The sequence below is a fragment of the Falco rusticolus genome, chromosome 5 (assembly GCF_015220075.1).
Source record: "Falco rusticolus isolate bFalRus1 chromosome 5, bFalRus1.pri, whole genome shotgun sequence".
NCBI lineage: Eukaryota > Metazoa > Chordata > Aves > Falconiformes > Falconidae > Falco > Falco rusticolus.
Window position 1 is genome coordinate 11,826,741 of NC_051191.1, and position 27,967 is coordinate 11,854,707.

General features: G+C 48.6%; 1 protein-coding gene across 1 annotated transcript; it reads left to right on the forward strand.

Annotated features, from left to right (window-relative positions):
- Window positions 1-5,519: 5,519 nt before the first annotated feature.
- Window positions 5,520-23,996, forward strand: WNT2 (Wnt family member 2). The gene is made up of 5 exons (XM_037389368.1): window positions 5,520-5,614; window positions 7,163-7,386; window positions 10,333-10,610; window positions 14,149-14,413; window positions 23,767-23,996. Exons 1-5 carry the CDS (start codon window positions 5,535-5,537, stop codon window positions 23,994-23,996), a joined length of 1,077 nt encoding a protein of 358 aa, XP_037245265.1. The 5' UTR covers window positions 5,520-5,534.
- The last annotated feature ends 3,971 nt before the right edge of the window (window positions 23,997-27,967 follow it).

Below are 27,967 nucleotides of genomic sequence, written 5' to 3' on the forward strand. Positions count from 1 at the left end.
GTCCTTTATTCACTTTCATGTTGTTCCAGTGTCTTTCAAATTCTATTTGTGAAGGTACCTGTGATAGGGCAGGAAGCAAAGAAAAAGATTCCTGCACCATCTGGCCCTGGAGCTATGCTGTCTAAATTCTCACCCCCACCAGCACCAGGTCAGAGAGCCTTCAGATGAAAATATCCATGCTGAGAGGCCTCCTTCTGTAAATCATCAAATTAAAGTCTATCCCAGAACAGTAAGAATACAATGATTTGCACATCTATGAGGGGATTGGAGGAGAATGCTAAAGAGCTTTGCATGCATTAAGCAGGTAAACTGTGCAGCCCTGTGAGGTATTGTTCTCCTCTTAGTAGTGCAAATTCAGATGCAGGAGGATTGAGTGGATTGGACCTGGGGCCAAATCCTGCCCATACATAGTGGCTAAAAGATGCAGTGAGGTTCCTACCTGCAATACCATTGGATACCTAACTTCTCTTGGTACAGATGAATACTCATACTGTGGCCTTTCCTGAATCTTTAGACTATTATGTAAAATTTGGGTCTGGGGTGTTCCTGTCGAGATCTAAAAGAACCTAAAAAATTTTATTTCTGATTTGTCTTGTCCAAGACAAACTGCTGGTTGTATGTGTGGCGTCTTACCTTCCTGTGCTTTGGGATTTGCCCTGCTCTTTAAATTTGACTTGTGGAGTACCTGGCCTGTCATAAGGCATTGCCCAGTTATTCCTGTTGGGCACCAGTTGCAAATAATAGACCGTAATTTTGGGGGTGTGCATACTTGAATCGAGGAGTGAACTTTTTTATTACATTCTCCATTGACTTAAAGAAGTCTGTGTTTAGTTTTTCTTCTCCTAATTCATCCAGCTGCCTTGTTGGGGACAAGACTTAATGCTTGAGCTACACAGTTTATTCTTTTTCCTCTTGCCATGTTTGAATCCCTTCAGGTGTTCCCCAAAGCTGTAACCTACTTGTAAGTGTGAGCAGGTGTTTGCTTGCATTTGCCTTCTCCGTTCCAGCAATTCTGCAAAAATTCCAGGTCATCTTCCCCGAGTACAACTTCTATGTTACAAATAAAGTACTACAAATGTTGCTTTGGATCTTTCTACACAGATAAAAAGCCTTGAAGGTCTAGCAGGTATCACAACTGCAGGTTTCTGCTTTTACAGACTTTTGCTGTCATTTCTTTGTTCTGGAGGCATGGGGGAAATGTGTATTTGGAAGTTTGTATGTCCCTATCCTAGAAATGGGAATTTCCAGGTAATGGGGCTCTGTACCTTACAGACCCGAAATCACAAGCAGTGAGGTGTGAAATGGGTTATTGCTGGCATTAAATGAATAACATGATGTGTATCCTTTAATAGCTGTTAAATTACTTCTAGTTTTTATCCTGATCGAAGTGGTGTGGTTTCACATAGTATAGAGCTGTAGTCCCTGGAAGTGGGATTTACAGGGATCCCTCTGGGATTGATTGTTGGTTCTTTCGCTTTTAAGCTGTGCTGCTGAGTGCGAAGTATATGGGAAGATGGCTTTACTTAAGGTGGAGTTGGGGGGGGGGGGGGGGTCTGACTCATTCTCAGACGAGCCTTGCATGCCTTCAGCTTTTCTGAAAACAGTCTTTATTTGAATCTAGGAATACAGGTTTAACTGTATTATTTTCACAATTTTATCGAAAAAACCCACCTCACTTTCGTAAGGTGTGTATTCAAAGGATTGGGCTTTCGGTGCTCCTGGCTACTCCGCTGTCATCTGTGTCGCGCATGGCACGATTTCTTGACTGGATGAGAAACTGTGTGTGCTTAGTAGTTGTTGAAGGCACATAACAGCTTTCTAAGTCCAGCCTACCCTTGCGGCAGAGGAGGCTGACGGCCTCTCCAGGGCTGCACTGGGAACAGCATCACGTTGCCCGCAGGTTGCGGGTGTGATCCTTCCCCTCTCCTCAGCACTGGGGAGGCTACAGCTGGAGTGCTGGGTCCAGTCCCGGGCTCCCCAGTACAAAAGGGGCATGGACGTACTGGGGTGAGTCCAGTGAAGAGCCATGAAGATGCTGAAGGGCTTGGAGCATGTGAGCTACATGGAGAAGGTGAGAGACCGACCGGGGATTGTTCAGCCTGGAGAAGAAAGGGTTCTGGGGCATCTTATCCATGTGGATGAATACCTGGAAGGGGGACTGAAGATGTACCTAGGATCTTCTCAGTGGCGCCCAGGGGTGGGCCAGGAGGCAATGGGCACAGATTTAAACATAAGGGATTAAAAATTCATCCCGGGTCGGACAGTGGAGCATGTTGCCCACAGAGGTTGTAGCGTTTCTGTCCGTGGAGGTACTCAAAACTGGACTCGTCCTCGGGCAGCCTGCTGGCTGACCTGGCTCTGAGCAGGGACTGGGACGGGGGGAGGTACCGATGGTGGGTTGACCCTGGCTGGACGACAAGGTGCCCACCAAAGCCACCGGCTGGACTGGGGAGATAAAATGTAACAAAAGGCTCGGGCGTCAAGATAAAGACTGGGAGATCACTTGGCTGTTGCCATCACAGGCAAAACTGACTGAACTTGGCAGTAAGTTAAATTGAATATCCATCAAATCAGAGTGGGATAGTAAGAAATAAAACCAAATCTTGAAACACTTTTCCCCCACCATTCCCTTCTTCCTGGGCCCAGCTTTACTCCTGAATTCTCTGTCTCCTCCCCACCAGCGGCGCAGGGACGGGGCCTGGGGGCTGCGCTCAGTCCCTCACACGCTGCCCCTGCTGCCCCTTCCCCCTCAGGGGGGCTCCTCACACCCCGCCCGGCTCCAGCCGGGGTCCCCCCGCGGGGCGCAGCCCCTCAGGCACAGCCGGCTCCAGCCGGGGTCCCCCGCGGGGCCACCAGCCCGGCCAGCAAACCTGCCCCAGCGTGGGCTCCTCTCCCCGCGGGGCCACAGGCCCTGCCAGGACCCTGCCCCAGCACGGGCTGCCCACGGGGTCACAGCCCCCTTCGGGCACCCCCTGCTCCGGCGTGGGGTCCCACGGGCTGCAGGTGGGGATCTGCCCCACCGTTACCCTCCACGGGCCGAGGGGGAAGCTCTGCTCTGGGCCTGGAGCCCCTCCTGCCCCTCCTTCTGCACTGACCTTGCAGCGTTGTTCTCTCACAGGTTCGCACTTCTCTGCCTGGCTGCAATTGCTGTTGGATGGGGTTTCATCGCACGTCTTAAATATGTTGTCCCAGAGGTGCTACCACAATCACTGACGGGCTCAGTCTTGGCCAGCGGTGGGTCTGCCTTGGAGCCGGCTGCCATGGGCTCAATCAGATGTGGGGGAAGCTTCTAGCAGCTTCTCACAGAAGCCACCCCTTTAGCCCCCCCACTACCAAAACCTTGCCATGCCAACACAATATAATCCCTCAGGGCCCCTTTCAGCCTTGCCCATTCTGTCATTCGGTGTAACAAGAGAGTGGTTAATGGGGAGAAATAATGGATCCAAGGCGAATTCATGTAAGGCCAGCACAGAGTGGAGGACTTGGAGAGGGAATCTGGACGGCAATAAAGCTGGAATGCAGATGTGGTAGATGACTGTTCTGGAGAGGAAGACGACATTGATAAGCTGTTGGTGTGGTTGCCACAAGTAAAGGAGCTCCTGTTAATACAGGTGGGTATCTCAGGAAAACCAAACAGGTCAACGTCTTACTGCAGACCTGAGTAGGCTGGTAGCAGGGAGGGCTGTAACCTTTGCTCAGAGGGGTTTGAAGTACTCCTAGAGTTTGCTGTTTTCTCCCTGGCGTTTCTCTTTCTCTTCCTTGCTAATTGATCCAAGGTGTATCTGTTAAACTTAAGAAACTGAAGTTGGCCAGCAGCTGAAAATTGGAGTGTGTTTTTTCACACTGATTATGAAATATATGTCGAATGCTCCTCTGTTGCTTTTAAGACCTGCTGGAGTTACTAACTGGAACTTGTAGTTGCCTCTGGGCAAGTAGTACTGTGGAGAAGCAGTAATGTACTCCAAGCTTCAATTGCCCATGACCCAAAATCTTTAAAGCCAAAAGCTTTTCTGATATTGGGGGTGGTTGTGTGTGTGTGCGCGCGCTGGTTGGTTGGCTGGTTTCTGTGGGGTTGTTTGGGTTTGGGGGCTTGTTTTTAAGTTAAATTGAGAATGTTGCTACCTCAAAAGTTGGTGCAATGGCTTTTTTCTGTTTTCTTTCAGAAACACTAGGTGCTTACATTTGGTTATACATCCGTGATCTCCAAGCTCTACTGAGCACCAGCCTGGAAGCCTGGTACCCTCTCTGCACAGTCGTGTCCTGCCTGAAGAGCGGATCTCGCAGGGTGCCTCCTAGCTTGCTTTTCCAGGATTTTCGCCTGGAGCTGACAACTGAAGGCATCTTTTAGGAGCAAGGACTGTGCAGTCCCTAAGTTACGCAGCAGCCTTCAGCGTGTGTCTTTGTTACAGCCGGCGAGGGCTGACCTGGAGCGGGGGCACCTCCGCCTTGTTAACGATGGTTCGCTGGTTGCACTATCCGTTATCCTGGATTTGCCTTACACGGATGACAGCAAGTAGAAAAGTTCCAGAATTCCTTGTTCTTGAACTTGCGTCCAGCCCCGGAGGCATCGCCCCGCTCCGCTCCCCCCCCCCCTCCCCCGCGCTGCCCGAGGCGGTGCGGCGGCAGCGGCTCCCCCCGCCCGGGCCCTGGGCGCCGCCATGGGGCGCGTAGCCCGGCCCCCGCCTCCGGAGCCCACCGGCCGGGGGTCCCCGCGGGGCACGGGAGGACAGGGGGGCTCGGGGCGGAACTGTCCCGGCGCTGGTGCCCGTGGGGAGGCGGTGGTCGGACCGGGGGTGGCTGGGTGGGGGCGGCGGGGCGGCGGCGCTCCCGGTACCGGGGCTGCGCTCGGCGCCGGGCCGCGGGGCGTGCCGTGCTCGGTGCCTGCGGGGAAGCGCAGCGGCGTCGTGCCGAGCCCCGAGAGATGCCAAGTGCTGCTGGTCTTGAACAGCCGGGGTGGTCGCCGCTGTAGGCTCCGCAGCGGGTCGCGCAGCGTCTGCTGGCGCGTTTGAACTACCCGTCCGCTGGTAGGGTTATTGGGAAGCGGCTGGCTCCTCGGGATTCCTTGCTTAATCAGAGGTGTTACCTCCTCCTGTTCCCCCAGTGTCTCTTGACATCATTTCATCCATCAGAGTTTCAGGGGAAAAAAAAAAAAAAAAAAAAAAACCAACCACCAACCAAAGCCGAACCCACCCAGTCTGCGAGCAGCCCGCACCAGCCCCTCAGTTTTGCTGTGACTGCAGGGAAGAGCTGGATCAGGGCAAAGATGAAGGATGGGAGCGGGGCTGAGCTCCTTGTCCTGAAGGATTTAGTGCGGGAGAAGTCGAGGGGAATCCAGAGTGATGCACCGATCGGCATCCCCCGTACCCCGGGAGGGGATCTATAAGCCCTGCGGCCGTGCGTGGGGATGCGGAGGCACCTCGACCCACGGAAAATGGAATCCCTCAAGGTGCGGTTCCTCCTGCCGGTCACCGTTGCTCCCTGGGATTTCTTCTGCCCCCCGCGACTGACCTGATGTGGACCGAAGCGCTTCTAACATGAACTTTCTCTCTGGGATCTGGTGGTCTCTTCCCCTGGTCTTGGTCTGGGCGACCCCACCAGTCACCTCCTCATGGTGGTAAGCTGTGCAATTCCAGGAATTTTTATTTGCTCTTGGGGAAGGTGGGGTCGGATTAATTGTAAATTAGGGAAGGGAAGGGGGGCGGGGGGGAGCCTCTCCCTCTCAGGCTTGTACAAGCGGCGCTCGCCGCTGCCAGCTGCTCCGGTCCAGAAAGCCCGGCCTGAAGGAGAGAGGGATCAGACGGTCTCGGCATCTCCTTCCACACCCCGTCCCTGCCTCCCGGCTTAAGCACGGAGCAGCTGCCAGGGCTGAGCGGGTCTTTCGGCAGGGCAGAGGGGTGCGGGGGGGCCGGCCCGGCCCGGGGGGCAGCGGGGCACCTCCCGGGCGGCGGAGGGGGGGGCGCGGAGGAGTGCGCGGAGGGCGCGGAGGGTGTGGAGGGGGGCGCAGGGGGGGGCGCGGAGGAGGGCGCGGAGGGGGGCGCGGAGGGGGGCGCGGAGGAGGGCGCGGAGGGCGCGGAGGAGGGCGCGCCGGCGGGAACACGCCCGAGGTGCGCGGGTGAAGCGCTGCTGCTGGCAGCCAGCCCTCCGCGCCCCGGCGGCTCTGGGATTTGGCTACAGCACGGATTTTTTTTTTTTTTTTGTTATTAATTTTTCTTTTCCCCTTCGTCCTCGCCCTCCCCCGGCCCCTCCCTCCTGCAAAGTTTCTCCTCGCTGAAGTGCGAACTGCAAGCGCAAAGGGGTTGGAAGCCCCGCGGGCAGCGCAGGACCCGGCTGCGGGTGGTGGCGGGTCTCGGTGCGGGGCTGCGAGGCAGCCAGCTGCAGGACGGGTCCCTGGAACAGGGCAGGGTGGGAGCACAAACCGGCCCCTCAAACTGGGGACCCCAACCAAGCCCAGGCTGAAGAGTCTTGGCGTAGGAGAGGAGTTAAACCGCTTCTTACAGACCCGGGGAACACACTTAACCTCGACACCGGCCTGACGCGGGATCAAAGCCTGATTTATCGGGCTGAGCCTATTTCAATAAAACGACTATCTGTGTCCGTAGCCGTATAAACGTTATTTATTGCGATGGCTTTCTGTCATGGTGTCTTTTAACTGCCACTTAAATATGTATTTTTTTGGAAGGCAGGGCTTTAACGATTTTATGATCGTATAAAATAATGAAAATACAAGAAAAGGACATTTTCTTCTTTTTGATCCCTTCAAAAGACACCTATAGGAGTTTGGGCTTTATAAAAGGTACCTTTCGAAACATTTCAGGACTAATAGAGACCATCTGGAAACAGATGATGATGTAATTTATTTTTTTGTCAAGGTTTTTTGGCTTGGTTTTTTTGTTGTTTGGTTTTGTTTTTTTTTAAGTACTGCACGGAGCTGTAATAGCGGGGTTTGGGGTTCTCCCAAACGCTTCACGTTATCAAAAAAACACGGCACCGGAGACTCATTTTGAAGGATTTCCACCAAAAAGGCAGAGGTGGCTGCAGCTCTGGATCCGCCTGAGGAAGGCTCCTGCCCGCAGCCGGGGCGCTGGGGACCCCCTTCCTCCGCAGCCGGTGCCCGGGGGTGGCCGCGGGCCCCCGGCGCTGCCCTGCCCCTTCCCTCCCGCAGGTACATGGGGGCCGTGGGCTCGTCGCGGGTGATGTGCGACAACGTGCCGGGCCTGGTGAGCCGGCAGCGGCAGCTGTGCCGCCGGCACCCCGAGGCGATGCTCTCCATCGGCCGCGGCGTGGCCGCCTGGACGGCCGAGTGCCAGCACCAGTTCCGCCGGCACCGCTGGGACTGCAACGCCCTGGAGCGGGGGCAGCGCCTCCTCGGCCGCGTCCTGCTGCGCAGTGAGTCCCGCGGGGGGCGGGGGGGGCCGCCGCTGCGGGGTCGGGGCGAAGGGGCTTGGCGGGGGGTGGGGGGGTGCGGGGGCGCTGCCCGGGCAGCGGTGGGGCCGGGAGGGCAGCGCCGAGCGGTGGCCCCCGCCGGTTGTCCTCGGTCCTACCAACGGTGAAGCTTTGTTTGCCGTTTCAGGAGGAAGGGCGGGGGAAATGCAAAATTACCCCCGGGGGCTCACAGGCAGCCGGACAGCGCGTACCATACCGTGCCATACCGTGCCATACCGTGCCATACTGTACCATACCGTACCGTACCGAGAAGCGCTACTTTGCTTCAAAACCTGCCTCGAAGCAGAAAGACATGGACAAGCTTCAGAAAGGGAGGGTTGGCAATTAGGCAATTAGGGGCTGGCCCTGCAATTCTCAGCTTCTCAGTTTTGGGGGACATAACGGACCCCAAACCCACAAATAAAGGGCTACGGAGAAGCTGAGGTGCCAGAATGCAGTTGGGCAGAGGGCCTTCAGCACAGCCCACCCCATCTGGGGACACCGGTACTCGGGGGGGCTGAAAGGAGCAGCTCGCATCCAAACAGGATCCCAGTGTGTTGGGGTGGCAGCCGGCAGCCCCTTCGGTGGGCCGGTTCCCGGGCAGGGCGTTGGGTGCTCTCAGGCCCTCAGCCTTCTGCGGGGGGTGAGACAGCGGGTCCCTCAGATCAGGCTCCAGGGGAGACATGAGCGGGGACACATCCGATAGGGATGAGCCAGGCTTGTGCAGACCCCACACAACCGAGGTCTGCGTTCTGCCTCCCACCCTGGGGGAGGATGGTTAAGCAGGGTGGTGTTGCTATCCAAAGGTTGGACTAAGGCATCTAGTGAGTCTTCAGACAGCTTGTATGTTCCTTTTGACTCAAAGAAAAGGCTGAGATCTGTTACCATGCCAGGCTGTCCCTACCCGAGTGATAAATGTGCTGAGATTTTTCTTCTAAAATGTGTCTCTTTTCGCCAAAGGCCACAACGGGGCACACAGCCCTGGTGCACAGCTGGTGAGGCTGACCCTGCCCTGGCACTTGTGCCCCTGAGATGTCCCCAGCTCGTTTTGAGACAGCCTCTCCAGGCTGTCAGCAGCATGGTGCTGGCAGGGAGAGGAGGAAAGTACCCCGGGGCCATTGCTCCACTGGTGGGGATGGGGTGGAGGTTAGGAGACACTGGGCACACTGACCTGACCAGTGGTACTTCATCCATGGAGCATCATTCAGTGCCAGGCTCTGCTGCTGGTAAGTCGTTGGTTTCCGTAACCAGCTTCGTGTTCCCTTAGCAATTATTAGTGAGTAACCAGTAACGTCAACCATCAGCCGAAGTTTTCGATGAGGTTTGTCTGACTTTCAGGAAAACATGTCTGGCAGAACATGGCCTAATTCTGATGAGGCTATTCCATAAAAACAGTAAAAATGCAGTTTTTCCAGAAGTGAAGTTTTCAGTGTTGGCTCATGGGAGAGAATGAGGCTTCTGAGCTCCACGCTGAGCCTGATCAGGCAGTGATTGCGATGGGAAACACAGCTTGATATTGCTCTAATTTGAAATGAGGTGGTTTTGATTAGTTTAATAAACTCAAACGAAACATTTCTCTTCCAGCAACATCAAGTCTTTCTTCTTAATTAACATTTTACAAAGTTTTGATGTTTCTGAGTACATTTTCTCAGAAGTAAGTCTTCAAAAGAGCACGACTTGTAGCAAGCCTCGATTTCTTCTGCCTGATTTTGAAGGCAGTGTAGGGAAGACAGGGTTCACCCTTGTCTTTTTGCAAGCTTTTAGTTGCCCTTGCTGAAGGTTTGCACAGCACATGGAAGTCCAGGGCCCATTCCTATTTAAAACATGTAGATGCTACGGGAATAGAAATACTAAATAATAAGGTATATGGCGTAGTGCTGCCCCTCCAATGAGATCACAAATAACATTCCCTCGTTGGGGTCCTACTTTACTGTGCTAACATGACTTAAGGCTTACAAGTCCTCCAAACAGGTCTCACTGCTAATGGTCTTAGATACTGCATAAAAATCTTACTTCTCACTCTTGCCATGCTAAAAAACTTTTAAAGCATGAAAATACCCCATTACCATAAATAGTGTTGTGTGCCAAGATAACATAGCTCCGTATTGTAAATTACTACATCTTAAAATAAGCAATTACTACATTGAAATATGTACCCAATAGCCTAAGAGTAGGCATAATCTAGAAAGAAATGCAGATAATCTTTGGTATAATAAAGTATCTTTGTCAAGAGAAGGGAAAACTGCCCGAGCAGCTGGCATGTAGAAGTCACAGCTGCCAGGCCAAATCCTGCCTCAAGCATGACACAACCAGTGCCATTGATTTAATGGAACTTGTTTGTGTGAATTACTGTTACTGGGCTTGGTTCTAGGCAGAAAACCTAAATTTAACTTATTTTCAGAAAATAACACCCAAGATTTCTCCCTACTGCCTTCTAAGCAGGAAAGTCTATTCCGAGTGCTTTGGAAGAGGAAAAGCTAGTTTCAAGAGTTCTTTGCAGTATTTTGCAATGTACATGTTGTTCCAGTGTCCCTACTTAATACTTTCTTAAACCTATCTCTGAAATAGCACTTCATATATTTTTCTAAATCGATGAAACATGATAGAAATACCAGGTGTCCTATTCACATATCTGTACAGAATAACCCATCCGTGAAAGTATATTAATCAATATCAGGAGCAAATGTTTAATGTTTTCCAACTCTAACACTATATTGATGAGCTTTTACCAGGGAGGGGTCCAAGTTTAAGCCATGACTAATTCTGGCTCCAGGGAATGTGTATTTTTGTGATTTCAGCCCAGTTTTATCTTTTGCTCAGCAAAAAAAGTCCAGGCTAACTGGCTGGAGTTAGGATAGCCACTCAAACTAACTGCTTCAAACATATTTAAAGTGACTTTTTTTGTTTCAGGTAGCCGTGAATCTGCTTTTGTACATGCCATCTCCTCTGCTGGAGTTGTTTTTGCCATCACCAGGGCATGTAGCCAAGGGGAGCTGAAATCCTGCTCCTGCGATCCCAAGAAGAAAGGCTCTGCCAAGGACAGCAAGGGCCATTTTGACTGGGGTGGCTGCAGTGATAACATTGACTACGGCATTAAATTTGCCAGAGCTTTTGTGGATGCCAAAGAACGGAAAGGAAAAGACGCAAGGGCACTGATGAACCTTCACAACAACAGAGCTGGAAGGAAGGTGGGTGTCCCTCCAGCAGATGCCTGGAGATGCTCTCAGAGAGCTCTGATGGGTCTGGGGCAGGTAATGGTTGGCCCTTGCTGACTGGTCTCAGCAGTCAGGAAGAAGTATGGGATGAGCAGGAGCCAGAGATGCTCTATCTGTCTCCCTTGGCGGTTCGGTGTGGCAGAGATCTCCAAACAGACTGAATTCAACTCATTGACAGTGCTCCCGTCTGAGTCAGTTCAGTGGCTCCTTCTGTGGAAAGGCAAGCAGGAGCCCAAGCCCTTGCAGGATCAGTTTGGATGGAGGTTTTGTTTTGAGCCTAATCCTTATATTTGGAGGAGTTTTACTTTTGTTTAATATAGCACAGAAATTCCCAAGTAAGGCTGAAGACCATACTGAAAAACAGGCTTGACTATTAAAGAGCAATTTTGAAATAGCGTTAGAGAAAAAAAACATCCCATCCATTCCTGTATGTGCACAGTAAACCTAAACACAAAATGAGCAGAAATAAAATACAATTTATTCACTTTTTAAGAAAATATATCCAAAATATGTGTCCCTCCAAAAGGCGTTGGTTCTGGGGCATAACCTGCTCTAAACAAATCCCTTTTCTAAACATCGTATGAAAATACCATTCCTGAATTTCACAAAAAAGTCTTTACTTTTTTTGTTGTAGGTGAGTAGAAGGAGTAGTGGCCGGGTGTATTGCCCACTGCTGGTGCAAGGGCTAAGAAATACATGTACTAACATTTTGTGGTAGTAGCTATAAATAGTAAGAATCACAGAATCACAGAATGGTCAGGGTTGGAAGGGACCTCTAGAGAACATCTAGTCCAACCCGCTGCTAAAGCAGCTTCACCCAGAGCAGGTTGGACAGAGTCATGTCCAGGCGGGCTTTGAATGTCTCCAGAGAAGGAGACTCCACCGCCTCTCTGGGCAGCCTTGCCGGTGCTCTGTCACCCTCGAAGTAAAGAAGTTTTTCCTCATATTTAGATGGAACATCTTGTGTTGCAGTTTGTTCCCATTGCCCCATGTCCTGTTGCTGGGCCCTAATGAAAAGAGCCCGGCCCCGTCCTCTTGACATTCGCCCTTGAGGTATTTGTAGACATTAATAAGATCATCTCTTAGTCTTCTCCAAGCTAAACAGGCCCAGCTGTCAGCCTTTTCTCATGATGGAGATGCTCCAGTTCCCTAACCGCCTTCATAGCCCTCTGCTGGGCCCTCTCCAGTAGTTCCCTGTCTCCCTTGAACTGGGGAGCCCAGCACTGGACACAGCGCTCCAGATGTGGCCTCACCAGTGCAGAGCAGAGGGGCAGGATCACCTCCCTCGACCTGCTGGCCACGCTCCTCCTCACGCACCCCAGGGTCCCATTGGCCTTCTTGGGCGCATAGTGTGTGAAATTGCAATAAATACGTTGTTTCATTATTCAAAATGTATTCAAAATTTGCCTAATCCACCACCTTTAAAATAATGCAGAAAAATATTTGATAATGCTAGACCAATCACTTCTAAAATGATTCACAGAGACTAGTTGTTTCTTGTCTTTGGTTTTCCTTAATATGTATTCAGTAGGAAGTAAATTGTTCATGTTCAGATTTTTTTGTTTGTTTGTTTTAAAAAGTTCCTTTTGTAATCTGTAAGATTGTTCTATATTAACTAACTCTTACTAGAAGAAAAGGTCCGATTTTAATGTTTTGTACTGCAAGTAGATGATTTTCCTGACAAATATTTCTCCTTCAACATCTTTTCTCCACCTGTTTATTACCAGCAGGTGTAATTAATATGTAATACAGATAGATGAGGCTATTCAGATCAGTGATACGCATATGCAGTATTATGGCTGTATTTATTTTACTGTCCAAAAGAGACTGCAGTCTACAACACAAGCAAAGGCTTTATAGGGGTGAATGAGCTCCATGATGGGAAGTACTTTCTGTAATAGTTGAGTATCTTATTAAGTTTAAAAAAATACATATGCCAAATAATACAGTATTGGTAACCAGGTAGGTTTTTTAGAAACTGATCAGGAGACTTTAATAAATATGTTTGATTAAAAATAATCAAGACATTCTCATATGCTCTAGGACCTGCTTTATAGAAAGGGATGCTGCTTTATATCCCCAGTGCGACAGTGTAGGTTTAGTTTTGCCGGGATCTCACTACCTACCTCAGCCTGCCCACAAGCCTGGCATTTGGAACTGGGTAAGACCAGCTGTGCCCTCAGCTTTTTCTCACCCCCAGAAAGGGGTGGTGTTATGTTTCTTTTAAAACTAGACTATTCCAATTTTACTACTTCAAACCCACATAGAATATAAATCTATAATATTCCCCTATGATTCATACAAAATAATATGCTATGTATCACTATAGGAACATCACTGACAAAGAGTCCTGCATTCCTATGTGCTTCTTCCACTATTCCAACAAATTGTTTTAAATGCACAAGTAGTTAAATTGATTTCTACTCAGATATTTAAACCCAAGCATCTGCTTAAATCCCAGTTTTGTGTTAGTAGGGGCTGTGGGAATGTCAGTGACTGCTTTGAAGTAGTCATATCGTTTACAAGTTGGAAAGAAAATTAAAAGTACTTTGGTTTTATAAAACATTCTTGCTTTATTGCTAAGTGCTTGACTGAAAAATGCTGCCCCGCTGTGCATCAGTCTCACTTCTAATCATGGAGCTTTCCTCTCTCTTACCTTCCTCCCACGATGCTGCTCTTCTTGTACAAATGCCAGAATGTTCATATTTCATGAACCCTGAAGGCATAATATTTATAGATCAAATACCCATATCTTCAGAATTAGCATTGAATTATTTATTGCCTATGAACCTATCTGTTGTTCTCCAATGTCATACGGATGGCTCAAATGTCAGAGATGAAGCTGAAATAGCTTTAATGCTACCCAGACATTAAATTAATGATGAAGGTGATCTCTCCAGTGCAAGCTAATGAAGGTCTTACTCGAAATTGTTTGTTAAATGGTTTATAAGCATTTTAAAGATATCATATTTTAAAATTTTGCATGTTTGATGCCTAGCCCAGGTACGATGCTTTGCACAGCTTCTGTAAAATCATTGAAATATGAAGTGCCTATGAGTTCCTGGGCAATATTTGAACCACTGTTCAGGCAAAGGGCAACTTCGTGAAGGCAAGCTAGAGAGGGTCAGCAGGGCGATGCTTCAGCTGGAATGATGGGGAAAGGGTGTACCTTCGCCAGCCAAGAGGCTGAGAGATTCTGTCCGCTTCCCAGCTCGTTTCCTCCTGTCCAGCCTGTGTCCTAGCGTTATGGACCATCTCGGTCCCCGGGATGCCTGCCAGGAGGGGGGAAGGTAAGCCCACCGGCCAGAGGAGGAGGGGGTGTGTGGTTGAGTGAAGCAACCAGAGCAGACCAACCATGCGGGGATGACTTGATGCTACCAGTGGGTGTCACTACAGACCGTGATTTGGAGACCCATTGCGCTGCTGGCACCACAGAACGAACGGAAAAGGGCCGAGAAGCATAAATTACAGTTTGTTTCACCTGTGTGTATTTTACTGCGTTTCTAAACAGGCCGTGAAGCGGTTTTTGAAACAGGAGTGCAAATGTCACGGTGTGAGTGGATCGTGCACTCTAAGGACCTGTTGGCTGGCCATGGCAGACTTTAGGAAAACAGGAGATTATCTGTGGAAGAAATACAATGGAGCCATTCAGGTGGTCATGAATCAAGATGGCACGGGTTTCACCGTGGCTAATAAGAGATTTAAGAAGCCAACTAAGAATGACCTGGTATACTTTGAAAGCTCTCCAGACTACTGTATCAGGGACAGGGATGTAGGTAAGCCTCTATTGTTACATGTGAATGGTTTTATTTCAGACATTTCTACTTTGAAGGCCAAAAATTATTAATTTTGCATGTATGTATATCTATATCTATCTATAAAAATACAAATCCATGCATGTAACCAGCAGGAAACAGGCAGGAAGATGTTTGGGAAGGATAGCTCTGTAAAAGAACAATAGTTCCTCGATGTCCTTAGATGTACAACAGCCAGCTGTAAAACAACAGAAGAAACGGTTCAGCGGTTTCTCCCAGATGCTATGGAGCCCTGGAGACACTGCAAGGCAAAAGCTGCTTTTAGGACAGGTTTGAGTTACGTTCTGGAGGCAGGTCCCTACTGTACAGAGCCACATCTATCACACAGCTCACTTCAGAGCTGCCCGATGGAACTACAGCCCCATGTTGTCCCCATGATACCACCTCCTGTCACATTGCTTCTTTTCCATAGTGTTAGGCTGCGGCTGCAGACTCCCAAAGGACCACATATCCTCCTTTATCTGCACGTTCCCCACAGCCCCCTGTGGACTGTGGACCCCCTAAGCTGTAGACACGCCTCTCCCCCCCGGTAACGTAGGAGGTACAGCAGCTTGGCGCAAACCGTGCTTGCGCCGGTCAATGAAGCTGTCAGCAACATGGTGCGAGGCAGCTGGAGGACATGCAGGTGGACGAAAGAAGAGCGGTTGGTGGGGCACAGCACACTGCATTGAGTGACACAGCTGTTTATTCCTCTTTACGAGACAGTGTTAGCCCCGTCCATGATAACCGTCGCATTTTCTGAAGGCTTGTGCCAGCCCCAGTGGGAAGAGGTGAAGTTTCAGGGCTGCTGTTAACACTGAATTTTTCTGCTTTCAGAGATTTCAATAGATACACACTTAACGGTGTTACAGCATTCAAGGCACTGCCGAGCACCAGGAATCCTGCTAACAGTTCTTGACCCGTGTATAGTATTTCCTGATGTGGCAATTAAAAACTAGCAACTAGAAAACCAGAAATTTGGAGAAGAGAGCCAGACTGAGTAATCCATGAAAGATGTTGTGGAACTAATTAATAGGTTGTATAACACACCAGATTGCACCCGGTGTGACATATCCATAAGTATCTGGATAGCAACGCAGCTCAACTCTTTTTGGCACCACTGAGTATTTACAATCCAAGTTTACTTGGGATAAGCATTGCAAAACAACTGCACTTAAATAAGAACAATATGTGAAATCCTGGTCGTGTACTATTGACTTCAGTGAACCCAGAATTCCATCCAGTACGCTTATGTTGTACAGCGTTTCTGGTTAGTTGAGTAGTCAAGGTAATTGAAGTGTTATTTATGACTTTCGCAGGTTATGCTTATTACCTGCACAAACACATATTGTTCCCTGAATAGTGACCAATACTGCAAAGTCTAATACTTTAATCCAAGTGAGTAAATGGGCATGCTGTGCCATTGTGCAGAGACTTACTTGGCAGAGTAGGGCTTATTCAAAACTTTGTTTTGTTGAAATTGCCTTGTTCATTGTAAAACCCATTATTTCTTTCTCCCCCAAAGAAGAAACCATACATGCCTCACTTCTATGTCAAAAAGCTGTTTAATAATCTCTGTACTAAGCCTAACCTCATCTGTCAGTCTTGTTATCGTGGAAGAGGGTGGGCATTTTTCACCCCGGCGTATCATGCGCGCTTGCCCAATGCTGTCAAGGTTGCCCAGAGGTGGCAGAGACTGGCACATCATTTGGCTCAGCTCAGGATAAGGCTGTGGGTGAGGTGGTGGCTCTTTGCTGCCCAGAATTCAGAGAACGTGGCTGTTTGGAAGAGCACATTTCTGGCAAGCTGCAGTAAATCTTTAATGGGATGCGGGATGCCCTGCTGCTTGTGTGGAGCAAAGAAAGAATCAGACGAACGAAAACTGATCTGGCTTTGAGAGAGGTAATTTTGAACAGCTGGCAGCATTTTTTTCTTTCTTACCATTGGTTTGCCCTGTTAAGTGCTCCAGAGTGTCAGCCCTGTTAAATGACTGACAATGAAATGAGATTATGGAAGTCTGTGTTTGGAAATAGGTGGGGAGCATCTCGGCATCAGCTAAATCTAATACCACAGCACTGTAGTGGGTCCTTGAATACAGCTCTGCCTTTCATTCTTCTGGGGAATTCAAGCAATTTAGTGCTTCAGTAAAAAAAATAGCGGTATATCTGCAGATTGGTTAGTATTGGGACTGAACGAAGGATTCCCGGAGCAAACCTTATGAAGTATCATGACTTGACCAGGAAACAGCTTCACAAACTGTCAAATGACCAAGCCAGTGTCTTCTGTGGCATGGGTGTGCTAACACATAGGAACCAGTGAGTTAAAGGTGCTCAGGGGTTTTATCATCAGCGGTCTACCCAAAAAAAGCATGTACCTCATCTTCTGCCATCGGAGCTTTTAGTCTTCTCTCTGGTGGCAGGCAGTCACGCGAGGGTGCTGGGGCTGAGTGAACCCCACCGGGTCTGGCAGTCTGTCTGGGGGAGGCAGCTGGACATACATGCATAGATCACCCCTACAGCGTGTAAAATGTGGTGGGGTTTTTGTTTGGGGTTTGGTTTGTTTTTTTTCCCCCCTAGAAGGAAAAAAGGAGTAATTGATTTCAGGAGAGAGATAATATGTGGAAATCACTAATAGCAACTCAATAGCACGCGAACATAATAATCTGGCCACCCCTTGTCTAGCATCAGGATTTCGCAACTTTTAGAAAAGGACCAAAAGAAGATCTTCAGAAGTGTTCAGAATTCACTTAAATCTGCTCACATGGATGCTGAAATAATTTTTGCTCACAATTTCGTACTCATAATTTGATAGAAACAGAGGTAGGACATCCCAGAGGGCTTTTGAAAATCTTGTCATGAACTTAAAATTTGGCACAATTTGCATGGTCTTCTCTTATATTACCATAATTTTCCAACTCCCAAAATGAATACAAGCATATCCAGGACTGCAGTGGGAGAGACCTGTTAGAAATGATAAAGCTGTGAAGGGAGCTAAGGTGATGGCTCTGCAAGTGGCAGTCCCACTGTCGCACATACTATCTTACCCTGAACACGGTACTTCACCTTCTAGATGCTCTAAATTATAAGCTTCTGTTAGAAGCTTTTAAAGTTTTGCAAGATTGCAGGCTTGGCTGATTGAAAGCTGTTGCAGGTTTACCATGTTTTGAATGCACCGGTGGACAAGCCGAGCCTGCTTTTGGAATAAACATAGGAGCAGCTGCAGCGTGGGCATCGCGTGCTGGCCCAGCCTTCCTTACAGGCTGTTCATGGAGACCATCACAGCAGTGTAATGTGGTCTTGCAAAGGGAAACATTTTAGACCAGGTTTATTAAAAATTAATTTGTACAGAGCTACCATGAAACTCTAGGCAGTGTTTGAGTGAAGCGTCTCCCTGCAGGGAGACCCCCACCAAAGTGTGTAGAGCAAGCTGAGCATGTTGAGGTGGTGTGTATGAGCAGGGAAGCCGTGTCCCCAGGCGAGGACATCAAGGCGGGGGGGGTGGGGGTGGTGAGCAAGTGGCAGGATGGTGGTGCTGTGCACACGCTGACTGTTCACAACTGTTCTGGTAGCAATGAGGCTTTGGCAATGTGGAGATGGTGGTGGAGCAGAGATGGGGCACCTCTGTGTGTAGATGATCTCAAGCTGCTGCAGCAGTCCCTTAGGACCTGCTGCAAACCCACATGCCATGTGCTTCAGGTCATCCATAGGTTTCTCCTGACACTGACGTGGTTCCTCTTTGGGCGGCGTCAAAGCCAACGTCACTGCCTCTGCCTGTGCATGGGGTGGGGGTCGCGTACCTGGATTGCGGTGGCCATCTCCTGTGGCTCCAACAGGCTGACAGGGTGCCGTGGCTGTGTTTGCGGACCCTCCACACCTGGTCTCCTGGTGGAAAGCACTGCGGAGGTGCATGTGCAGTGCTGTGGGCAGCCCCCTGGAGCTGCACATTGGGTGACAAAATGCGTGCCTGGGATGACCTGCTTCGGGTCCTTCGCAGGGTTCTTTCTGTGTTAGTTTATTTCCCCTGCCGCCCCACGTAAGCCATTTGCTGCATTTTTGAGATGAACGAGGCCAAGTCTGGAGTGAAAGAAAAATGTGAGATTAAAATGTGGCCTGCAAAGTATTGCTGTGCAAGATGTGTTAGTACTTGAGGTATGTAACCCATGGAGGAAAACCAATCCCGATCTATGTCAAAAGCTTCTCACTGAGTTTAGCCGCATACAGGCAGTCCCTGTGTGACTTCTTGGCCCGTATCTCCCAATTTATGCATTGCAAACACGTTGGGTGCAGTCCCAGCCTCGTGCAAGCTGACGGTGGAGCTTGCAATGACTTCCATCGGGGCAGCTCTCCTCCAAGCACCGTCCGGCCATGGAGCCGCGCCATCGCCCCAGGAGCCCCTGGGAGCTCAGAGGTTATGACAGCTATCGGTGGCTCGAGACACATGTTTACTCTAAACTGATTCCAGATAAGAGGCTTTTATCAGCCCATTGCCCTCTCTTCGTTGCTGGCCTGGGAAACCCCAGCCCCCTCCCGACAAGGCTGCCTCCCTGTTCTCTCCAGCCCTGCTGTACGGAGGTTCCACATGAATCTTTCTTAACTTAAAACTTCTGGATTTGAAGTAGCTTCAGAGCTAGTTTTCTGTGAATGTTTCCTTTTTATTTTCTCCACCCACCCGCCCCAAACGCCTGTGTGGAAACTAGTTTATTGTTGTTGGGGATTTCACTGTTTTTGTGGGGTTTTGTAGGTGAATGTCAGATAACGAACTTTATTGCTTGAGGCCAGATTTTTAATCAATTGGAAGAGAAGGGAAAATCTCACTTTGTAAAGGAATAAATACATTTTACTGCTTTAGGAATGGGAAAAAATATTTTTCAGCTTACCACATGTTTGCTTAAGAAAACAACCGTGTAAACCAAGAAGAAAGGATTTGATGTATGTGCCGTAAAGTTGGTAGTATTAAAAGCTGTGGATGTTTTGGCAGGTATAATGTTGTGTGTCGGCATGGCAATTCCAACATGAAATAAAAACAAAGACTTTTTACAAGTTTGAGCATACTCCTGCCTCTTAAGTGATGAGGACGTGCACTCCAGGTAGCAGGCAAAGATCAGAAAACTCTGCCTTGTTTTGTTTAGTGTCTTCTGCTGTCTTCATCACCTGGGTATCTCAGTGCCCACCAAGGAGCAGAGTAACTTGCCTGGTTGCTTACTGTCAGTTATTGCTCATCTTCTTTCTCAGGAGAGAAGCTGCAGAGATGCTGAAGATGCTGTTTGAACTTTTAAAAAATGTTGGTTTTGCTCAGAAACTACGCCTTTATATGAGCCTGTTTTCTTTTTGCCACATCCTGTGGATAATTTAGTCTCCTCTTGCAGTGCCACAGTAGATGTTGATGTTGTGTTGTGGGCAGTATCAGATGATACCGGCTTCTTGGCTATGTGTTAGTGGTTGAAATAATTTTGGTTTTGAAGCCAGTGGCAAAACTCCTGTTGAAACCAGCAGCTGTATCCCACTCAGGTTCTCCTTCACTGCTTTGTGATTTCCCTAAACATCTGGAAATGAGAACTTTGGAGTTGGAAACCAGCCTGTGCTTCAGCTGAGGGATGTGGGCAGACCTTCCTAGGGCAGCTCCTGCTGGAGGTGGGGGCTGTGGGGTCTTCCTTCACCTGCGGCAGCCAGGCAGCATGGCCCTGCTCTGCTCCCGCTCGGGAGGCATGCTGAGGTGCACAGCGGCTTTGCTTTTCCTGTGTTGGAGGAGGGATGCCTGGCTGGCTGCTGTGCGACAGTGGCACAGCCAAGGCACCAAGTGTCCGGCTTGTGTCACATGAACCGCATGCAGAGAGCAAAACGCCAAGCATTTTGAAATCTAAATCACGATTTTGAAATCATGGTTGCTGGAGATTATTGTTCTAGGCGTGTTGCATTATGCAGCCCAGGTGCACTGGGACCTCAGGGCTGGGGCTCGTAGTGGGGTAAGACAGCACGCAGGGCAAGGGAGGTGAGGGGGAACCCGTGCAGGGAGGTAAACTGGAATTCACACCAAATTCCTGATGCAGAACATTAGTCATACGAGTCATGAGCTTAGCCTTTGCACTTTTTTTTTTTCTGTCTGAGCAAAGAGGGCAGGACAAGCGTCTGACATTGCTGTGGGCTCACACAAGCATGAGCACTTACATTTAGATGTCCTAGCTGTTTGCACAGCATCGTGGATGGAGGAGAACGTGTTGGCTTGGAAGCAGGGTTTGGTTTTCTGCCACAGGCTTCCTACGGGACCACAGGTGGATCACATAGCTCTGCATCCTCCTAACTCCTCAGCCCTGCCTAGATCTGGGGCACCAGAGGCCACCAGAATTCTCCCTTCCCCCAGTGTGGAGTGATTCCTGAAAAAATGATCTGGGAAAGGCCCTTTGGCATCACTGCTTTGCCTGTTGTGCAGGTGGCCTTGCAGGGAGAGCTGCGTGGCAGAGGGCTTGCCTGCGTGGGTCATTGCTGGTGGTACCTCTCCTCCTCCTCCCTGGGATGCCCTGCACAGGACCCAGGTGCTGGCAGTGTCTGTGGGGACAGGAGACCAGGAGTTACTGCTGGTTTCCTAGCGCAGGGCATGCCTGATGCAACTCGTCACTGGTTTTTACATCAAAGTGAGGTGCTCCCTTAAAGAGCAGAGACTTACTGTTCAGCTGCCTCCCCAAGGATGCTGCGCAGAGTGCTGCTGCGTGGGAAGCAGCGTGAACAGGCTCCTTGGAGCCCAAGGGGGTCGATATTTACCAGGCTGCAGGTGCAGGAGCCTGTCTGTGGCTCCATTCAGCATGTCTTCTCCTCCCTCTGCCTTTTCCCTCGAGTGGCTCAGCACAGCTCTGCTTGGCCTGCGCAGCAGCACCTGTGCAGCTCTGGACCCTTGGACTGCGGCCGGTGTCTCCGTCAGCGAGCGGCTCCCGGAGCGGGCGGCCATGCAAAGCTCTTCTGCTCTGCCCGCAGCAGCCCTGGACCAGCGATTTGATATTGCAGCTTTCCAGGTGTAGATTTCTACACGATGAATATTTAAGTATTTAAATAAATACAGGAAGGCTGAGATGCTTTCTAGGGACCTAAACGCTCATCCAGGACAGCAGCTGAAGCCTGCCCTGACTTAGATGCAAGAAGAGGAAAATTTCCCCCGCCATGGCTAAGAGGCTAAATCATGTGTCACATGAAAAAACATAGTCCGAGAAAGTGACTTTACTCAAGTCCTGAGACCACTTGCAGCCTCAGCGGTGGGCCCAGGCCTGGAAAGCCGTGCAGCCTCCCAGGCGCTGGGGACAGCAGGGGATGGAGGAGCAGCGAATACTCGTATGTTGTGAGCTGCTTCAGTACAGCAGCAATAGTATATACAACCTCATAGCGGGGAAAAAAGATTAGCATTTATGCAACTTAGATTTTTAATAATTACAGATTAATTACAGCTTAAGTTTTATTAAGATTGGTTTGCTATCCTAGCTCATGCAAACTTGAGTTAATGTCTGCATGCATTTTTTTTCTTTAAGAGGGTAAATTTTTCATGGTTTATGTACACCTGTGTATACACTTTGTAAAATGTTTCCAGTTAATTTAATGACCGCAGTCAATACTTAGGGAAATCCCATGTTGGCCAATAACAGAAGAACAGCGCTATAATTTGGTCTAGGGAAAATGTCAAAACGATATCAATCTCATGGATATACGTGAAATTGATTTACAATAGCAGTACATAAGAAATTAGGTGAAGCAATGAGTATTCATGAAGTTTTCAAATTGCTGGTAATAATCTGTCAACAGCTGTGGTATAGGTCCTAAATTGTACCCTAAGGTAACTTTGTTAGATGAGCAGCAGCTCGTGTATGGTGCAGCAGCTCGTGTATGGTACAGCAGCTGATCAGGCTAAAACAGGCCTTAAAGAGGCATTTTGTGCCACGTGGAGGTGGGCAGAGGCACTTTAGCCACTCCAGAGGGGTTTTAAGAACTTGATGAGGTGTGATATGCTTCCCTACCCCTCTTTCAGTCCACAGCAGGCTATAAATTAATTTCTTCCAATCTCTATCAAGAGAAAGGAGAAGAATCCTTGGTGCTTACCCCACAGAGATGAGAGGTGCACAGAGCAGACAGTCTTCAGCTGCCACCTGAACTGTGGGTGGACACAGCAGTGGTGCCAAGCGGTCAGGGTGCTTCTGCACTCACTTCTGCAGAGAATTTTAACTACCGGCAGCACAGTTACTCTGCCCATGTGTCCCCTGCAGCCACCAAATTTATCAGTCTCCTCTTTCCCAGACCTCCCCTGGCCACCCAGAGCTCCCCTGCAAAGCTCACGCAGTCCCGAGCCGCAGGGGATGCTCCTCTTGGGTGCCCCATGCTACAGAGCCCTGGGGGACTGGACTGCGTCCTGGGGGTAGGAGGGAGCTGCACGGCTGCCTCAGGGAAGGTATCTGCTCACTGGAGAGGAAAAAGTGCTATGCAAAGATGAAGCAAAGCGTGATGATAGTCACAGAATCAGGCAGAGCCTTGAAGTATGTCATGGTTTAACCCCAGCCGGCAACTAAGCCCCACGCAGCTGCTCACTCATTCCCCCCGCACTGGGACAGGGGAAAGAACTGGAAGAATAAAAGTGAGAAAACTCGTGGGTTGAGATAAAGACAGCCTAAGAAGTAAAGCAAAAGCTGCGCTTACAAGCAAAGGAAAGCTAGGAATTCATTCACCACTTCCAGCTGGCAGGTGGGTGTGCAGCCATCTCCAGGACAGCAGGGCTCCATCACGTGCAGCGGTTACTTGAGAAGACAAATGCCATCACTCCGAATGTCCCCTCCCTTATTCTTCTTCCGCCAGCTTTACACGCTGAGCATGACCTCATCCAGTACGGAACATGCCTTTGGTCAGCTGGGGTCAGCTCTCCTGGTTGTGTCCCCTCCCGGCTCCTTGTGCACCCCCAGCCTCCTCGCTGGTGGGGTGAGAAGGAGCAAAGGCCTTGGCTCTGCGTAAGCGCTGCTCGGCAATAACGAAAACATCCCTGTGTTACCAACACTGTGTCCGGCACAAATGCAGAACATAGCCCCGTACTAGCTGCTGTGAAGAACGTTAACGCTATCCCAGCCAAAACCAGCACAAAGTATTTGGTCCATTTTACTCCTTCTCATCTCTAGACCAGATTTCTAGGAGAAATTTGAGAATTTGAGAGGAACTTTACCTTATAGGTGTTTCTCTGGCTTGATAATGAATCCCGGGTGATGTCATGTCGAAAGATCAAATACATTGCAAATTATGTCTCCTATACTTATTTTCATATGCTTTCTGTCTTTCCTTAAAATCCACCTCCTGACCTTTACTGCATTTCCTTTGTAGGGTCCCTTGGGACAGCTGGTCGGGTTTGCAACCAAACCTCCCGCGGCATGGACAGCTGTGAAGTGATGTGCTGTGGGAGAGGCTACGACACCTCCCGTGTCAGCAGAATGACAAAATGCGAGTGCAAATTCCACTGGTGTTGTGCTGTGCGCTGCCAGGACTGCCTAGAAGTGGTAGATATTCACACCTGCAAAGCGCCGAAGAGCGCTGGCTGGATCTCCCGGACATGATGCACAGGCTACAGATGCTTGATGACCACAGCCCGCTTCCCTTCCTGGTCCATGCAGGGAATGCATCCGAGGTCTCTACTTTTACACCAGTTTCACCTTTGCCTTTCATTGCACAGAAGCTGCTGAATTATTAATACAAACTTTGAAGTATTTACCTCCCCTTTCTGCATGACAGTGTTGCTGCAGGTGTCTGTGCATAAACCGGTGCATCTCTGGAAGGATGTACTTCTGCCAGAACTCTTCCAACACGCATTTCTCCCCTGGACTCCTTGTGGCAATTCATTCCTGCCATCCAGGAGCACAGCAAGATGCAAAGATGGAGCATTTCGTACAAGACCACCAACAACAACTGTGTAAGCTGAGCTTGCTCAAGCATCTTCCAAAGGATTTTGTGCTGGTCACAGTCATGCCCTGGATACTGAAGTGCTCGAGAATTTGAGCATGGTGATTCCTCCATGAGAGAAAATTTGGGGCCAGGCTGGGTGAAAGGCTTTACTGGAGGGATATTCGTCTGTCCCCAGTGGACTGGAGTTCGCAGTAAAGTGTCCACCTGAGGCCACCCCGACCAGCATGAGCATGCTGCAGCTTCCCGTGGGGCAGCGATTGGCCCATGGCGAAAACCAAAGGAAACTGCAGGAGATGTATTCAACCACAGTATTTTCATAAACTATTAAAGAGTCAAAGCAAGTGTCTTAGTTACATATTTGCGCAAATTTGCCTTAAAAGCTTTTAAAACATCATTAATATTAACTATTGAGGGGTTTTTGTGATCTGAAGGATCGAAGAGAAAGTATTTGTTTCTCAGCTTGGTGAGAGCTGGGTATAGGACACTGAACTACCTAAGGATAAGGTTTCCTATTTTTCACTTACTGAATAAGCATAAAAATGTTTGCAGAAAGCTGATGTAGAAGGAAATCCCTTGTCTCAGTTATGATCGGGTTTCTAAAGAATCTATCAAATTCTATGTTCTTTTAAATTTAATAAATCTATTAAATGCGTTCCAAATGATACTTTCCATTCGGATGGGGACTTCCAAATCTGATTTTCTCTGAATACTTCCTGCAAAAACTTCTAGCTATCATTAAGGGTGTGCTGGCCTTTGAAGGAGGCAGTGACAGGTTGTGCCATGCTGGGCTGGCATCAGTGCAAACCAACAAATTGCTGGAAAGATGTGCAGGCTCATGAGGCCGAGAAACAACAACCTCACTGGAAAGGAGCTCACAGAGAAAGGTCCCTCACAGAGAGGGACCAGCTGCCTCTGCTCAGAGCTGGGACCAGCAAATGAGCCGAGATGAAAGATGGGTCCTGTGCCAGTAAGTATAATAAGGCTCTGGAAAAGCACCCATGAAGTGCAGAGACAGGCAAGGTAGTAAAAAAACAACACGGGAAAGGAGGCTGAATGAGTGATAGAACACACTGTAGCTTCAGGTAAAATTTCCATATGAAAATGAAAAAGAGTGGAGGAATCCTAGCAGGGGCAAACAGTGCATGAAAAAGCCCCATACAAGCAGCATACCGTGGCAATGGAGTGAGTATTCTGGTTATGTGGGGTTTTTTTTGTTTGTTTTAAAAAAGAATATGTAAAAAGAATGGAGGTTTGCATTCAATGGTCTTGAGAGAGCAGTCATTTACATCTGAAAGGCTTTGGGAAAAGTCTGTACTGTTAATATGAGTAAGTCATCTCCAGAAGGCACAGCTGGCATTAAAAGATTAGGAGGATCCAGAAAGCTATTTATTTGGACAATAAGATAATGTTTCTGTTACTGTATATGGCATTAATGTAATGGTCCCGGCTAGAAGTAAGAATAATCACGCTTCTGGGTATAAACCAGCTGCTGGTGGGAATAGCCCTGCCGGCGTGCTAGTGCACAGTGCGTGCATTGCACACACATGCACGTGCAGTGCAGAGTATACACACTCAGTTCAGTTGTTATACTGTTGGCCTCATTACGGCTGGCAATTCTGGCACTGGGCTGGGTAAGGAAAATTTCATACCTAATTGTATTTAAAGGTGAGCTCCAAGGAGAATTTTTATTATGATTTCATTGTGAAATTAAATCCGCACGTAGTTCACAGCCTGGGCAATACCACATTTTAAGCCTTAAGGAACTTAAAAGTAGTATATTATTTTTTTTTGTGTGTCAAGTTTTTTGAAAGACTCAGGGACCCTTTGAGTAGTCTACAAGTTTCCCATCTAATAAAGCTGAAAATATTTAAATGTTCTGGAAAAAAGGAAGCCTCATTCTTACAAGGGAACTTGTTCTAGGCAGTTGAATACAAGGTAACGAAATCAGATCACTTCTTAACTCCATCATTTGCTTAATACACCAATAAACAAACCCACCTGAATTCTGCAGTCCCAGGTAAAGTGTTTCGGGGTCGCTGTATTAAAGATGGAACTTCTATTCCCTGACCTGGTCCTCCTCCTCCTCCTCCTCCTCCACCAAGGTGTATCTTCTTGCTGCACACTTTCCCCTGATCTCAGGGGCCTGGGGTTCCTGAAGGCGAAGATGGTGGCATTGAGTACCTTGGCCTTTTCTGTGTGCTTTGTCACCAGGTCCCCTGCCCCGTTCAGCAGCAAGCCCACCAAAGGTGTGCACAGCAGGCTGAATTTTGTATTTCACACAAGAGCCATATCAATAAGACGTAATGCAATGCCTCCATCAAACCTGCTTCACCAGAGGAGAAATGGAGTATTTTGCAGCGCAACAGATGTGTAACTGCTGAACTAGCCATTTATTTGATTACTTTTTTTTTTCCGGAATTTATGATTTAAAAAAAAAAAACGGAGCTCAAGGTAGGCTTCTTACAGCTGTAAGCATTTCTGCTGCCTCTTCCATGAACAAAACACTCCTGGTAGCTTTTGCTATTTCTTAGAGGGAAAAGATGCCCAGAGAAGTAAATATTGCTAGGAAAGGTACCTCCTCGACCTTCAGCTAATCAAAGAAAGAAAGAAAAAGGGAGAAAAAGAAAAAGAAGAAACAGAAATCAGGCAAGGCAAATGAAATAATCCTCTGTTTTCTTCTGTGCAATAAATTTACTTATGTATGTATTCATGAAGAGGAAACAGTTGTCCCTAGGTAGACACTTTAGTGTCAGAATAATGTTAGCTGAGGTAAAAGGCTTAAAAGGCTGTAGGACTTATTTTTTAAAAATATGCAATCTAATTGAGGGAGTTCCCTTTAATTTGCTGTATGAAATCAGAATGTAGCATTGCTCTGAGATGCTGTTAGCCTGTCAAACTTTTTGGGGTTGCTCCCTTCCCACTGTTTTCTATTTTAACAAACTTTGCCCCCAAAAGTATGTTGAGCTGTTTTAGGAGAAATCTCACTTTAAAAAAATGTAATTTTCTTTTACCACAAGGAAAATGGGGAATGACTTCTAGGAACAGTGGTGTATGTTACGGCACGTGGGTATTGTAGCTCAAGAGATTGTGGTGCTGCTTCTTTTTTTTCCTGCAAAACTATCTAAACCCCATTTGTGCATCTCACCCTGACCTCCCATCTCTGTGTAACCTTTGCAGATGTGAATTAGAAATAAAATACCGTATTTCTGGTGCTGTGCTGCACAGCTGCTGAAGGGCATCCAGCCTGGATGCCCAAATCACACCCGCGTTCAGCAAGCAGCTGGCGATCCCTGCCTGCAGGCTTCTTGCCCAGCCTCTCGTGGGACTCGGTGTATGGTGGCAAAGGGGTAGTAAACATTTTATTGGGGTTTAGTGAAGAACTGGGGCTGGGGAGGGTGATTTTGCTAGGAAAAACTGGCTAATAATCCAGCGTGGCAGCATGAAGCGTACCAGTGCTTGCTCATCTCCGTGCATTTTGTCTCACATGCCGAGGAAGGCCTGAAGCCTTCATGTGCAGGTGACGGCCGCCTCTGAGGGCGGAGGCAGTTTTGTGGTCACGTATAAGAGCCTGCAGGTTTCTCCTGCCACGGCAAACAAGACAAAATTAACTTGTTTTATTATCTGG